This window comes from Stenella coeruleoalba (genome assembly GCF_951394435.1).
Source record: "Stenella coeruleoalba genome assembly, chromosome: 11".
In the NCBI taxonomy this organism is placed as follows: Eukaryota; Metazoa; Chordata; class Mammalia; order Artiodactyla; family Delphinidae; genus Stenella; species Stenella coeruleoalba.
This window is the reverse complement of record NC_137157.1, coordinates 59,759,092-59,773,524: the sequence shown is the minus strand read 5'-3', so window position 1 is coordinate 59,773,524 and position 14,433 is coordinate 59,759,092. Positions and strand designations below refer to the sequence as shown.

The following is a 14,433-nucleotide window of genomic DNA, read 5'->3' as shown; positions in this document are numbered from 1 at the left end:
TACCCCCATCCCCCCACCCCCAGCTAGATCCTTTTGGACACCTCCAGATAGCTCAGAAATTGCTCTCCTGTGGACCTTCTGAACCCAGGTCCCTGGAAAGCCTGGTCCAGAGGCCTTTCCTCCAAAGGGCACAAAACAGGCCTTTTCCTCTGCCCTGCTCATATAATATTTGTGGAAGCTTGAATCTTGCTTCTCCATGCCCTCAATTAACATCTATTTTCCATCCCAAATACCTGGCATGGGTACCACACCAGGGTCATACCCAGGGATGCAGAGCAGTCCTCCAGTTCATTGTGTCTGGTTCTTTACCCACCCAGCTAGCCATCCACCCAGTCACACAATTGAAAATTGCCTTGTTGCTACTCTGGGGTCCCTGGCATGGTGAGGAGGCCTACTCATCTTCCCCTGGCTCCTCACCTCCAGGCTCATCCCAGAGTCCCCAGCACTCTCAGTCCCATGAGCCCCCTATCTAGTTCTGCCCACTCGGGACCCCTACTCCTGGGCATCCTGCCTACCTCTGCAGAGGCTGGGTTCACTTTCTCAGGCTGACAGGCACCTCCTCAGCAGTATCAGGGCTCTGGGGCCTCAAAGGAAAGGGACCTCGACCCTTGGTTTAGAGAAACTGAGATAAGCCCCCTCCGGCCTGGGTAGGGGCTCTCCTACCTCAATCCCCTTCCCTCAGCCATTTTTGAACATTGAAAGGCCCCGGGGTTGGGGAGGATGGGGCCATCCGTTACCCAAGAAAACCCCGAAAAAACAGAAAACAAAAAACCAAAAAACAGAACAAACCCTCTGTGCATCCTAGTGAAGCCTCATCTCCCCTTAAAATGAAATACAATTTAAAAGGCCATTTCAGTGGTTTGTTGCAGCAACACCCAGCTTCTCCTCTACAGCGTGGAAAATCCAGAGTCCTGAAGGCCAGCCAGCGAGCCAGGCTGCAATTCCTCCAAGGAGGCACCAGGTGTCGCTGTGGGCTCGTTGTCCCGCCTACCCCCCAATTCCAAGAACCTTTTTTTTTTTTCTCCCCCTTCTCTCTCTTTCTCTCTCTCCCTCACTCCCTCTCCCCCTTGGTTGGGCTTTGCCAACATATCAAGATGCGTTTCGCCGGCTTCCATCACTAACCTCCCGGAGGTCATCAAGCCAAATTTATGAGTGGCCGCTCGAGTCACGTGACTCTATTTAAGGCTCCCTTATTTGGGAAGAGCGCATAGGATAAAGAAAGAGATATCTCCACCTATAAATTGTGCACTTTGGAGAACAAAAAACCCCTCAACTTCAAAGAGTCACAAATCACCCTTAATCAAAAAGGGTGCAGAAATTTTTTTTGGGCCCTCCCCGCCATGAGCTCCTACGTAGCCAATTCATTCTATAAGCAGAGCCCCAATATCCCTGCCTATAACATGCAAACTTGTGGGAACTATGGATCGGCCTCAGAGGTGCAGGCATCCAGGTACTGCTACGGCGGATTGGACTTAAGCATCACTTTCCCACCGCCTGCGCCTTCCAACTCTCTCCACGGGGTAGACATGGCTGCCAACCCCCGGGCTCACCCCGACCGCCCCGCCTGCAGCGCCGCGGCCGCTCCGGGACACGCTCTGGGCAGAGATGAAGCGGCTCCTCTGAACCCCGGGATGTACAGTCAGAAGGCGGCTCGCCCAGCGCTGGAGGAGCGAGCTAAGAGCAGTGGGGAGATCAAAGAGGAGCAGGCGCAGACAGGGCAGCCCGCCGGACTGAGCCAGCCACCGGCCCCGCCACAGATTTACCCGTGGATGACCAAACTGCACATGAGCCACGGTAAACTTTAGGACTTCATTTTGCGCGCTCGGGTCCGCCTGGGTTTTATAGGCCATGCGGGGCAAATAAAGAAAAAAAACCTGCGGCCATAAATTTTACGATCCAGGCATCAATGGCTCGTAAAACTGTCCACTAAAAGGCTTAGAGGCTGTGTGCGCCCAAATTTACGACGACATAATTGGATCATAGGAACAAAACGTGTATAAAAGGCAATATTCAATTTTGGGGGGAGAGGGAGGGAGTTAAAAAAATAGAGGGATCTGAAGGGTGAGGAGCGCGGGGCTCCAAGAGCGGGGATCCCCCCGCGGTCCCTCCTCCCTCCCCTGCGGAGCCGGCTCGGCCGCCGCTTGCCGCTCCGGAAGATTCCAGCGACTTGGGAGGGGCGGGAGGGGGGTCCCCGGTGCTCGGATCTCGAGGGTGCTTATTGTTCGGTCCGAGCCTGGGTCTCCCTCTCCCCCCCACCCCCTCAGCCCCTCTGGCTGCTAAGTGAAGGCTACGGCTGAAAGTTTCCTGCCCGGGCGGAGGCGCCTCTCCCGGGGCCAGGCTGGGCTGGGCCGGGCCCGCCTGCGGCCCGCCGGGCCTGTCCTGCCCCGCTCGCGTCTTCTCCCTCCGGCCGCTGGTGGGGGCCTGGGGCTGGGATGGGGAAGCTGGGGCGCTGCACGCTATTCACCCCTTCCTGGCTTGGGGGGTTTATATTCCAGAGACTGACGGCAAGCGGTCCCGAACCAGTTACACGCGCTACCAGACTCTGGAACTGGAAAAAGAATTCCACTTTAACCGCTACCTCACTCGCCGCAGGCGCATAGAGATCGCCAACAACTTGTGTCTCAACGAGAGACAGATCAAGATCTGGTTCCAGAACCGCAGGATGAAGTGGAAGAAAGATTCCAAAATGAAAAGCAAAGAGGCTCTCTAGAGGCAGCGGAGAGGCCCGCCGGGAGCACCCCGAGCCCGCTTCGGTCCCTGCGCCTTTTCTTTTCGGTTTTCCTTTCTCGGTATAGGGCGGGGGCTGGGAGCATCGGCTCCCCGGCCTCACAGACAAAAGCTCTTTCCCTTGGCATTCTGCATCCCCAGCGACCCCAGGTTCCCGCGTGGCTGCCCGCGCTGCCCGGACTCCCCTCGGTTCTGCTCAGCACCGAGGTCCCAGGGCAGGCTCTCCGCAGGATCCCCAGAGGGCTGTGGCATAGGGGCCGGTGCTGAGCGAACCCGGCCCGGGCTGCCTCTCAGGATTCCTGCCCCAGCGTGGCCGCCGGGGTTCAGGTGGGCCCTGCGGGCGCCTCAGGCCCCGCGCCGGGACCCTCCGGCCTCGCCCTCTCCTTTGTTCCCGGCTGCGGGCTCGGTAAGAGGATGGTTGTGCCTGGCGGAGTCCGGCACCAGACTCGGGGTGCTTCCTTGTAGCCACTAAACTCGATGTTCATTTTTTAAATGATTTGCATATGAAAGGGGGAAGATGACTGACTGTCTGCTTAGGGCGCCCTTGGTTGCCCTATGCTTTCCCAACCTGCGCCCCCCACCCCAAAGCCCGGGAACTTGTCCAGCCTGCGCTCTCTGCATGCCCTCTCAGGCCCCCAGCCTCAGACCGCTAGCTAGCTCAGCTATTGGGGTTCCCTGCTACTGGACCCCAGCAAAGGTCCTAGAGGCTCCTGGCTGCCCCAGTAGTCCCTGCCACGACGTTCGGTGTCCTTCTTCTCATCGCTGTGGTCCAACTATTTATTGACTCCAGGTCTTTCCTGAAACTATATTTTCTCATATCAAATAAAGACAAAGAGAGAACAGGACTAAAGATGCAGTGGCTCCTCTCTGTTTGGGGGGCATGTATTGGGGAAAATTGTCTAAATGGGCTATGGGGTGTTGGGGGAGGCCCACAGCCTTTAAGCCTCTCCTTTAAAAGAATTTTTAGGAGCCTCTAGGAGTATTGAGAAGAGGAAGGTCAAACTGAGCCTTTTTCCCAATCCTTGGCTCCAAGAAGGACCTCTCGGGGAAGGGGAGGGCACCCAAGCCGTCTGTACCGGCTTTTCCCATGCTGTGGCTGCCCCAGGCATTCAGGCCTCCGCACCCACTCCCACTTTGGCTGGGTGGATATGAGGCCTCTAGACTGGCAGCGGCCCCACAGCATGCCAGAGCTAATCTGCAGGGACCAGGGACCCATGGCTCCACGGTGCTCAGACTCAGGCCCTTCTGGGCCTGTGCAGAGCTCTCTCAGGGCTACATGGTGGTCCCCGGGCCTCGCTGGACATAGAGGAAGGGCTGAGCCCTCAGCCTAGGGGCCTATTTGGTCCCAAAAGGATGCTCAGAAAGAGTTGGTACTGCTCAGTAGAGGGGCGCCGTGGGAGGAGGTGTGTGACGCTTCTAAGGTAGTGGGGAAGCAGTGGGGCAACCTGCAGTTTGTACCTCCCAGGCAGGAAATGTTCAGACTGTCTTCCCCACCTCCTAGGGCCTAGGGCTATGCAGGGCAATTAGCTGGGTAAGGAGCTGCATAGACCAGTGCCTGAGTTGGGTCTGTTTGCCATCATTTATCTCAGTCTCTGGGATTTTGTGTGGAGGGGGAGGGGGAGCTAAAGGGAAGGGGAAAAGGAGATAATTCAGGTGGTGCCTGAGGCTGGCCTAGGCCAAAGATCTGCTCCGCCCCAGGCTCCTGGGATGGGATGGGGGAGGAAGTACTTTATAGGAGAAACAAATGCGGGAAGGGTTCATAAAACTTTACTGCATTTCCTCTCCCGCCTCCCACGACGGGGTGATTTCCTGGAGCCAAGCCTAGGCCCCCCACACTGGGGGTGGGGGCCAGTTCAGGCTCTGGGCTAGAAGTCTATTCCAGCAGCCAAGAGGGAAAGGGAGCAGAGCGGCTTTGGGGAGGGGCAAGGAGAATATTTATGATTATTAACGTTGATGTTCCTTGGATTTATTGTAAGGACTGACTCCTCTGCATCCCACTGCCTAAGCTGCCAGTCTGTCATTTTTTTTTTCTGAAAGACCCAAGAGCCTTGCCTCACCCCATGCTTAGCACGTAGGAGGTCTCCACACATGTTTCTTGAACTGCACCCATGGCTCCACCCTTCCCCTTCTCACTACACTCAGGCCAGGTGAGGGAGCCTGTAATGTCTCTCTTCCACTAGCGCTCAGCAGTCAGCCCAGCCCTGCACCAGCTCATCTGTCTCCTTTCTCTCAAATAAAATGTGTAATTTTCTTCAGGGAGTTATTTTAATGTTTTCTCCATGCTGAGTAAAACTATTGGGCGAGCAGTGAAGCGTGGAGAAGCACTGGTGTCTCCAGTGGGTCACAGTTAACTAAGAAAGAGGTCGTGGTGCCCACCATCACCCACCCCAGCCTCCCTGACTGCCGAGGCCCTGCGCTTCTTCCCCGGGGTTGAAGTGGGGTGGGGTGAGGGGATGCATCGCCCCTGGCCAGGGGTGGGGACAGTGTGGCTCAGACCCGCTGGGCAGGTTACACCAGCCCCACTGTGCACTGACGCCTCCTCCCCGCAGGGTTTGGGTCTCCTCTTTCCCTGGAGGAGCTGGAGTAGTGACTCCGGTCGGCCAGACTTGGGTAGACACAGCCGTGCCTGCCAGTTTTCCATCCTGTGTCATGGTCCGCAGACCTGTGCTCAGGGCCCAGCCTCTGCTTCGGCGGCATCAGCGCCCACAACCTAGACAGAGGCCTCGGACACGCTCCCTTGCACTGCGAGTGGGTGCGGCCCAGACTCTTGCTTTCTCCCTGAACAGAGGCTTCTGCTTCACCAGCCGGCCTCCTGGAACAATCTTCAAGTACCAGGGTTTGGCATTGCTCTTGGGGAGTTAGTGGAGGGGCTTCTGGGTCCCAAACAGAGACCATGGAGCCTGCTTCTCCACTTTGCCCTGGAACCCACCCCCTCTGGCAGTGAGGAAGAAGGGGAAGAAGCATGACTTACCTTCCCGGGGGAGTGGGAAGAGGGGGACACGGCCCACTCTGAGCAATTAGAGGAGAGAGGAGAAAAAAAATAGGAGGAAAAAAAAATATCAACACGACCTCAAGGCGACAGGTCCTTATGGAAGTAAGTAAGTAAATAAATAAAGATCCATCCTCTGCCCTCTCCCCACCCTGCAAGGGGGGTATGAGGTGAGGCCAGGGAGCAGCACGAGGGCTTTTTAGTGTAACTGAGCATTAGAGAAACACGCACTGCTTCTATGTGAATTTAGGAGTTTGAAACTTTTGGAGGTTATTTATGTGAATGGCCCGAAGGCAAGCCCATGAGTGGCTCTTGGGGGACCACGTGATGTCATTAAACCAAGTTTTATGGTGTAGGGAGAGCTGACAAACCCACAATATATTTACATCATATATAATCTTAACTGTCCAGCCACGCAGCTGCTGGTGAGGTTTAATGCTAGGACAGAGGGCCTGGCAGTTAGAGGGGATTACGGCGCTGGGGATGATGGTGAGAGAGGTTACATCTTCGCAAATGAATCCCAGACGAACGCTGTAAGTTAATTTTCTCTCTCTCTGACCCTTTCTCCCATTTACCTAATCCCCCCCAACCCCGCCAAAGAGGAGGCAGTTCCCACTCACGAAGGGAGGGGAAGAAGGCCTCCCCAGGCCTCCCCAGGCCGGGGTGGGAGAAGAAGAGAAGCCGCTGGGAGGTAGGAGGATGGGGGAGCTTGTCTCCCCAGACCAGCCCTCCCCACCCCCAGCCCCTCAGTCCCTCCAGCTGCAAGTCGACTGGGGTAAAGAGAGACCTGGGTCCTTTAGAGCTTTGCCAGGTCCCCCTGACCCCCTCTCCCTTCTCAGTTGAGAAGAAAGACAGCGGCAGACACAGGGATGTTTGGTGTTTGTTAGGAGTGTGTAAACTGTAGGCGCAAGTGCAAAGGGCCTCTGGGGCCCTTGTTCTGGGGAGGGGCCAGTTCAGCCCTTGGCCAGTGGCCCAGAGTCCAGGCAGGGCAGGCAGCTGGGGAGGGAGACAGGGAAGGAGGCCTTTGGGACTATTGAGCCCACAGGCTGTGAACTGAAATGGCAGAAGCATCTTAAAGTTGGCGGGTGGAGCCCAGGGAGTCCCGAAACATTCTCTCTCTTCATCACCAGGCCTGGGTGGGCAGCTGTCCGGGTCTCCGGGTCTCCACAGTCTGGGGTCTTAGTCTGTCTGGGGCCAGTGTGGTTTCATGCCTCCCCCTCCCTCTAACTGTCGGGGTCTTTCCTGGCATCCCTAGCGTTGGCCTGAGGAGGCCTAGAGGCCCCTGCTGTGAATGGAGTATAAATGGGCATGGGAGTGGAGGCAATGTCTTTACTAGGCTGGCCAGGAAAGTCCCCTGGCCCCGAGGAGAGAGTGGCCTCTGGGCGATGGAGCCCTCAGGACCCAATGGGCATAGTGCCCTGGGGCCAATCTCAGGCTGAGACTCCCTTCAGGTTTCTAGGAAAGAAGAGCAGAGGCGTTGGACACGGAGGCAGGACGTGTCCTCCACACCTGCGTGTGGAGGATGCGTAGTGTTCACCTCCCCGTGCTTCACTGGGGGCTAAACCAAGAAAATGACAACGTAGGAACGCAGGTTCTCTGAAGAGGCCAGGGATTCCAAAGCAGGGTGGAAAGCGGGTCCTTAGAGGGCAAGGCATCTAGGCCAGGGGAAAGGGGGAGGGGAGCGAGGGGGTGAGGCAGAGCAGAGGGGGAGGGAATGTTTTGGGGGCGAGGGGCTCTGGGCGCCACTGGATGGAGAGGTGCAGTTGGGGACAGGAGGAGGACGCTGTTACCGTGCCCCTGTCGCCCAAAAGACTGAGAAAGAAACAGGAATCAGGCAGAGGCAGGGGGCCCAGACAGACTCTGGCAGGGTGATGGGGAACAGAGACCCAAGGACACCGGCCGTCAGAGCTGGAGCCCCGTCCCTTGCTCTAGGGGACTGTCGCATGCTAGAGGAGCTGAAGAGCCGGGGCGCCCAGGTGGAGAACTCTCCAAAGCCTTCCCTCCCGGGCCTCAGTCCCTCAACACCGGCCTCCCCCTCCAGCCTCCCACTCCTTTATTTTCTGGAGAGGCCGTTAGGACCCCAGCGGACTCTTCCCAGTAACCCATTGGAGAATTAACTCTCCTGTTCTCCCTTTCTCATTAGGGGCCCTCCCCGACTCTACCCCTCCCTCCCAGTCTGATTCTGAGGATTTTTGGAAACTTTCCATCCAAGCAGCAGGGAGATGGGAGTTTCCCTTGGTCTATAACTTGACGCCCCCCCTCCCTCCAGCCTCCCTTGGGTCTTGGGGAGCGAATCTAATGGTCTTCAATCAAGAATTTAATCAGGGCCCAAGTCCCACACCCAGGCAAGACTCGCTGCCTTCCCCAGCTCCTGGCCAGATCTCAGTCCCCATCCCTTCAGCTCTGTGTAGCAGGGTGAGTGAGTGTGTTTCTGTTTTACAGACTTACACAGCGTCTCTTGGAGGGTTTCTATGACTCCCTCGCCCCCTTTTCCTGTTTCTTAGGCTCAAAAGTTCCATGTAAATATCACCCCCTTCTTCCCACCCCAGTAATTGCAGATTGTCTTTCCTCTCAGATAATTTGCCAGGGCGTTGTTGTTTGTTTTTTTGTTGTGGTGGGGTTTTCTTTACATGTATTTATTTATTTTGCTGTTTTGTAGGACTAATACAAATGGAAGTAGTACAAACACAAACGGGCCTTGACATTCTTGGCTTTCCCACCCCTCCCCCATTCTGGAATTTGCGGTTTCTCTGGAGTATAGGGGGATGGGCGGTCCATCAGGTGTCAAGGTGCCCCACCTAACCCGGAAAGCTTTTAATTTTGTTCCTAGGTCTTTAACCCTAGAAGAGGTCAAGCAACCAATCAGAAATGAGCTAAGCAGGGTCACATGGCCTTTAGCAACCAATCAGCCAAAAAGTACTGGGGTCTCAGTCTCGGCCTTCCCCGGACTCCTCTTCTTCCCTCCCCACCACCCTCTTTAGTTCTTGGGTCCTCCATGTCTCTGAAATGAAGGGGATAAGTGATGCTGAGAATATTCTAGCCCTCTTCCTCTGTCCCTAACCCAGCTCTGGGGAGTCTTTGGCTTTTGTCCTCCAGTTCTAACAAAGTTATACTTCGAGATCAGTCTCAACTGCACTGGGATCTGAGGTTGTGGGGCAACCTCTGCATTATTCTCATGTTCTCCTGTGTGATCTTACCCAATTCCCTGGACTTTATAGATAATACACTCTAGATTAGGCTGTACAGTGGATGTGGATACGAACTCCAGCCCTGAATTCAAATTCTGACTATGATTATTCCCTATACACTTACCTTGCACACCTTTTCGTTTTCATTCTCTTATCCTCTTGGGGACAGGTGGAGTGATTAGAAGAGACCTCTTTTGATTTATCTTTCTGGAAATGCTCCAGAAGCCATTAGCTTTATCGAAGTGTCTCTGGCATGGTTGGGGAAGGGAGCAAAAGTGGAGACTTTTTGAAAGTTGTATTTGGTACCTAGTTTGTTGAATAACTTCAAGTCAGTTGAAAGAAGCATTCTGGAAAAGGAAATCAGCACGGAAAACCAGGACCCTTCCCCCTCCCTTCCCCCATACGAAACAGGTGATGGATTTAAGTTCCCTTCCTTTCCATTCTTTTAACAAGATATGATGATGTTGATGATGACCCTTTGTCCTGGCCAATGGTTATCAAAGGACACAGCCACTGAAGGTGTGGATTTTGCGTTTGTGTTTACACATGGGTTAGGTCAGAACAAGCAATGGCTGATAAACTATTTCTGAGCAAGTCCATCTGATGGCACAGAGAATGTGCATGTGTGGCAGGAGTACTTGTCCTCATGTCTCCTGAACACTTGACTTTCAGGCCCAGACCCAGGCATTTCTCCCCCCCACCCCCATCCCCCAGTCTCCAAGGCTTTGTTCCAGGGTTAATTTTCTGGTTGAGTTCCCCTCCCTCCCCTCCCCTTCTCCTCCTCCTGAACTCCTGCCCTCCTTGAACTGACGGAGAAGCAAGATGGGCTGTGCCACCCAGACCGCTAAGCCCTCCTCTGGGGGCATCAAGGGATAGCCCAGATGGAGCTGGGCTTTGTCTGGGTGGGGCTGACTTGGGGCCAATGCCACAGGTCAGGTGGGAAGGATTAGAATGAGAAGCCAGAGGGAGGGCAGCTCTTCTCAGAAACCGCTGAGCCCCCACTTGCCAAGTCACCTTCACTCCCACCACTCCACTAACCTCTATCATGAATTAGAATTAGAGCACACAAACTTATTTTTCTCTGGTAGATGGTGTGGTAGTCTTGTCCGAGACCAATCCTCACCTCTGTGTGGATATCTCATGCTGGAGTTTCCAGACTCCAGGAAAGTAAGGAAAGAAAGGGCAGGAGTGTTGGCTCATTCTAAGCAGGCACTGGGAAGAGAGACTTTATTGCCTCAGCCCCTCTTAATATCCAGGTCAACTTTATCTGTGTCTTTGACTCTCCCTCTCTTTGTGTAATTGCTTTGGGCTGAGTTCCTGAGCTGAAACATCATTGTCCTGGGCTTTAATTCTGTGCTTTCCTTTCCTGGAGAGACAGGCACTGCTCTGAGCTTCCTCCTCAGTGGGACTGGAGACCCTGGAGCCCTTAGAGGTGGAGAAGGGACAGAATCTGGATTCAGGACCCCAAGCTAGGGCTTTCTGGCTTTTTGAAATTCGATTTCAAGAAGAGGCTAGCTGTTAGAGGGCCAAGAAAACCACGTCCGTTTTGTCGGGTCTTTGTAACCCAGAATGGTGTGTCTGTAGTGATACCTCCCTTCACTGCTTTGATGGGGCCCCAGGAGCCCAAGGAGTCTGGACTGAGGAACTGAGATGATAGAGATCTCTTTGTCCTTGAGTCCTACAGAAGAACCCTGGGATCCATTTTCTTCTCCCACTCCTGGGAAGATTCACTGTGTGTGGGTGGGGGTGGGAGGGAGATGAAATTTGGGACTTAGGGAAGTTGGGCTAGGTTATCCAGGACCTTGTTCAGCCTCTGATGACCAGGCCTTAGAAGCTAGAATGAGAGGTTGACCAGAAGGCTCTGGGCATGCTAGGGAGCCTTTGCAGGACAGAGGCTACTTCTCTACACTTGACACAAGTGCCATGATCTGCAGCCCCATATTGGGGGGTGTGGAATGTGTGGGCTCAGTTCCCTGGGATCCCTTCAGGTCTGCATGTGACACAGCTCTCAGAGAGGTAGAGGAGGCTGGGTTCTGCCCTTGAAAGATCCCCAGTTCTCTCAGCCCCCCAGCCCAGATCACCACACCTGAACAGACAAAGTATATGTATGTGTCCAAGTGTGTATGAAAGAGGTCTGAAGGCCAGGCTGGACACAGCAAACCAGCCTTAAACTAACTTCCCAGTAGCCCATGATTCTTCCCATCAGCCCAGCCTGAAGACCATTTGTCCTCCCCTCCCCACTCATGCCCTCGAGCCCTAGGCATCTGTTAAGTTTCTTCCCTTCTGCCTCCCTGGAAAACCAACCCCCTGGAGCAGCCCCTACAGATGGGGGCAGCCAGGCTCTTGGTGACCTTTAGTGGCCTGTTGGCCTGTTGAGTTGTAGGGGGCTGGAAGGCAATGTAGGACTAGGAGGCCAGATCCTTATCTGATCAAATCTGCTCTTCAGGCTTAATTCCAAATACCTTAGGGCTGCTTCTCTGCTCAGATAGTAGAGAAAATTCTTGTCTAGTAAATACTTCTTTAAAAAGTCAACGTTCTGGCTGGAAAACCCAGTGTGTGTGTGAGTGTGTGTGTGTGTTTGTGTGTGTGTGTGTGTATGAAGCGAGTAAGGGTCAGGTCCCTCATTTTACACTGTGTCTCTCCCCCTCCTCTGGGTGGAGGATGGGGGCGTGGGCTGAGGTTTTATTGAAGGTGCTTTTCCTGTTGGGAGTAGACATGGGGTCATAAAGCCTAGAGGAGGCTGTTTTGATCTGGTGACTTCTCAGGAAGTAGCGTTTGAGCTTTTGCTTTGTAAATCACTCTCCCCCAAGCTGGCCAACTAGATTGGATTGCACTTCTCCAAGCCCACCTGGGGCCCTCCTTACCTCCCTTTCCCCAGTAAACCAAAGCAGAAAAATCAAAGGAAGTCCAGGGCTCCCCAAATCCTCTGCCTCCAATAAGAAAAGGGCTCATTGGTGATTTTTCCCCCTCAAAACTCCAGATTTAAAAATCATGCCATCTTTTATTTTCTTTTGCCCGTACAGACCTTGCTTCCCCCAACCCCTTAGTTAAAAAGGAGCTAACGTGGAAAGCAATCAGCTTCTGAGCCTGGTGGTAGATACCATGACTCCTGGGGGCTCTACTCTCTTCTGGGGCCGCTGTCTCCCTGTGATGTCTTTCTTGAGCCCCAAACCCCTTCTTGACAGGGTGGGAATTCAGGTCTGTAAGAGAGAGCTCGTGAAGAGAGGGGATGGGAGGGGGGCATATAGATGACCCCATCTAGCATTGTATGAATGGAGGAAACTCTCTGCAGTCAGTGACTGGGTTTTATGTAATTAAGATGGGTGCAGGGTAGTGTGTGAAAGCCCACAGTCTTCTCACATCTCCCTCTAACCGAGCTGTTGCCAAAAGCAAATTTTACCTAAATGGCTCCATTTTGTAATGTTAATGAGCCTTCCCCTCCTAAAGACACCCCAGCTTCCCATGGATCCGTCCCCCAGCTTTGGGTTAGGGAGCTAAAGGGAAAAGAAGGAAAGAGTCCTCTACCTCTGTCTCAGTTCGGGCTACATCAAGTCAGGATGCTTTCAGGCCCAGTTGTCAGGGCTCCTATCCATCGCCAGAGGGATGCCCCATATGCTGGAAATAAGGCCATAGATTATATGAGTCCCTGGGCCCTCTTAGCACTTACTTGCACAGGCTTCAGTTTACTCTCATTTATTTCCCAGGGAAGTCTGGGCTGGGGCATCCCAAACCCACAAGCATCAGAGAATCTCCCTCATTCCTAAGATTCGATGCAAATACACGTGTCTTTACAGAGAGCTGAGCAATCCCATAGTTGTATACGTGAAAATGTATTAATAGATTGCTCTGTGTATAACAGGATGTGTTTTACATCCCTCTCTACTCCACATTTAAATGCAGATTTATAGATATTTAGATTTATAGATACACAGTGAACGTAACAGTCCTCTGTTAAACTCCTGTGTACACATTACCAATCTCTCTATAGTGTTGGATGTATAAGCTGGGATGTCTCTCCCTAAATATCTGGATGAATAATTGGTGAGTTTTTTCCCTCGGTTGGAAAGAACTCTGCGTGCGTTGCTCAATCTCTATTTTGAAAATTTTATCTAGATTTATGCAGAAGTCCCAACTCATAAAATAGCTACATATTTGGAGATCTTTATAGTCTTTGCAATTTTGCTGCAAACTTAAATATTTGACAGTATGTTTAGAGATGGTTCCATAATGCATGTATCTATATGTAGGGACATAGATCTCCCTCCAGAAGGACTGACACTTACTGCATCTCTCTGTCTCTCTATCTCTGTGTCAATAAAGACATCAGGTGAGTGGGGATAGGGAACAAATATCTCTGGGCTGTCTTGCTTATTAAAGGGAGTGATTCTGTTGCTATCTCCAAGGCTGAGTCCAAATGAGTTATTTGCCCCTGAAAACCTGCTCTAGGGACCACAGTCCTCTCCAGGCTGTCCCTGTGACCTGAAATCCCAGCCCAGGCTCCCCAACCTGCAGTACCTCCCAAGACAGTCACTAAGACGGGAGAGAGAAGGGAAGAGTCCTCTAGCTCCGCTCCTCTTGGCTCCCAGGGTGGAGAGGCCGACGGAGGCGTTGTCCCCCCACGCCAACTGGGCCTTTGAAATTTGGGGAAAAGAGCGTTCAAGTCCCCCACTATTTTTGTAGGGTGCCCAAATGGTGCCAGAGTCACTGCCCGACCCATAGATGCCTCCTCCCCAATTGTTCTTGGTGCCCAGGGCCCAATTAAGCGGCCGCCTCACTCCCGGCAGCCGAGCTCTTATCGGCCGGGATTGATGCCTCCGCGGCTCCTGTATATCATTTCCAAGATTTTTTCTGTCCAACTCCTCGGCTCCTTTGGCTTGCGCGGCTTTGACTAATGATTGCTACAGATGCCAACGTCTCCAGAATCCTAATAGCCAGACAGGCGGACTCTTATTTACCCGGCAACATTTCTGCGGGAAGGGGTGGGGGGAGAGGGGCTGAGGGAGCTGGGGCTCGGCTGTTGCGTGGGGGGGGGGGGCAGGGAGAAGGTTGTGACCAACTCACGTTTCACTGAACTTCTTCCCCAGTGAGAAAGACATTCCCAACTCCCTCCTCTCCCTGAGGGAAAAGCAGGATCATAAAATAGTGCTAATAGTAACTCAGAGCTCGCCTCATTGAAAAGGATCAAAGAACGAACAGGACATGGGGAAATAATCAGAGAAGTGTTTATTAGTTGTAAATAGATGAGAGATTAAGCAGGAGACCAGCGGTTTAGGGAGGAAAAAGAGGGATATTTTTTTTTCTTCCGGAGGAGAGAAAGGGGAGGTCAGCCACGGTGGGAGAAGGGGCTCCTTTTTAAAATTTCACGTCTTCCCTGTCCTCTCCGCACCCCGCATCTAGTCTTCCCGTCCGTGGAAATGCCTCCCGTCCTTCCCTTACTTCGCCTCACCTTCGGTCCCTCCGGTGTGGGACCGCGGCCACTTCCCAGAGGCTGCTCCGATGCCCGCTGGGGCTGCTCGGGTGATGGGGCCT

The 14,433-nt window shown here is 53.5% G+C and overlaps 1 protein-coding gene across 1 annotated transcript; it reads left to right on the top strand.

Moving 5' to 3' along the window:
* Positions 1 to 1,340: 1,340 nt before the first annotated feature.
* On the top strand, positions 1,341 to 2,710 carry HOXC5 (homeobox C5; the record flags this gene model as incomplete). Its single annotated transcript, XM_079938084.1, has 2 exons — positions 1,341 to 1,794; positions 2,496 to 2,710. 2 exons carry the CDS (start codon positions 1,341 to 1,343, stop codon positions 2,708 to 2,710), a joined length of 669 nt encoding a protein of 222 aa, XP_079794210.1.
* Between the last annotated feature and the right edge of the window lie 11,723 nt (positions 2,711 to 14,433).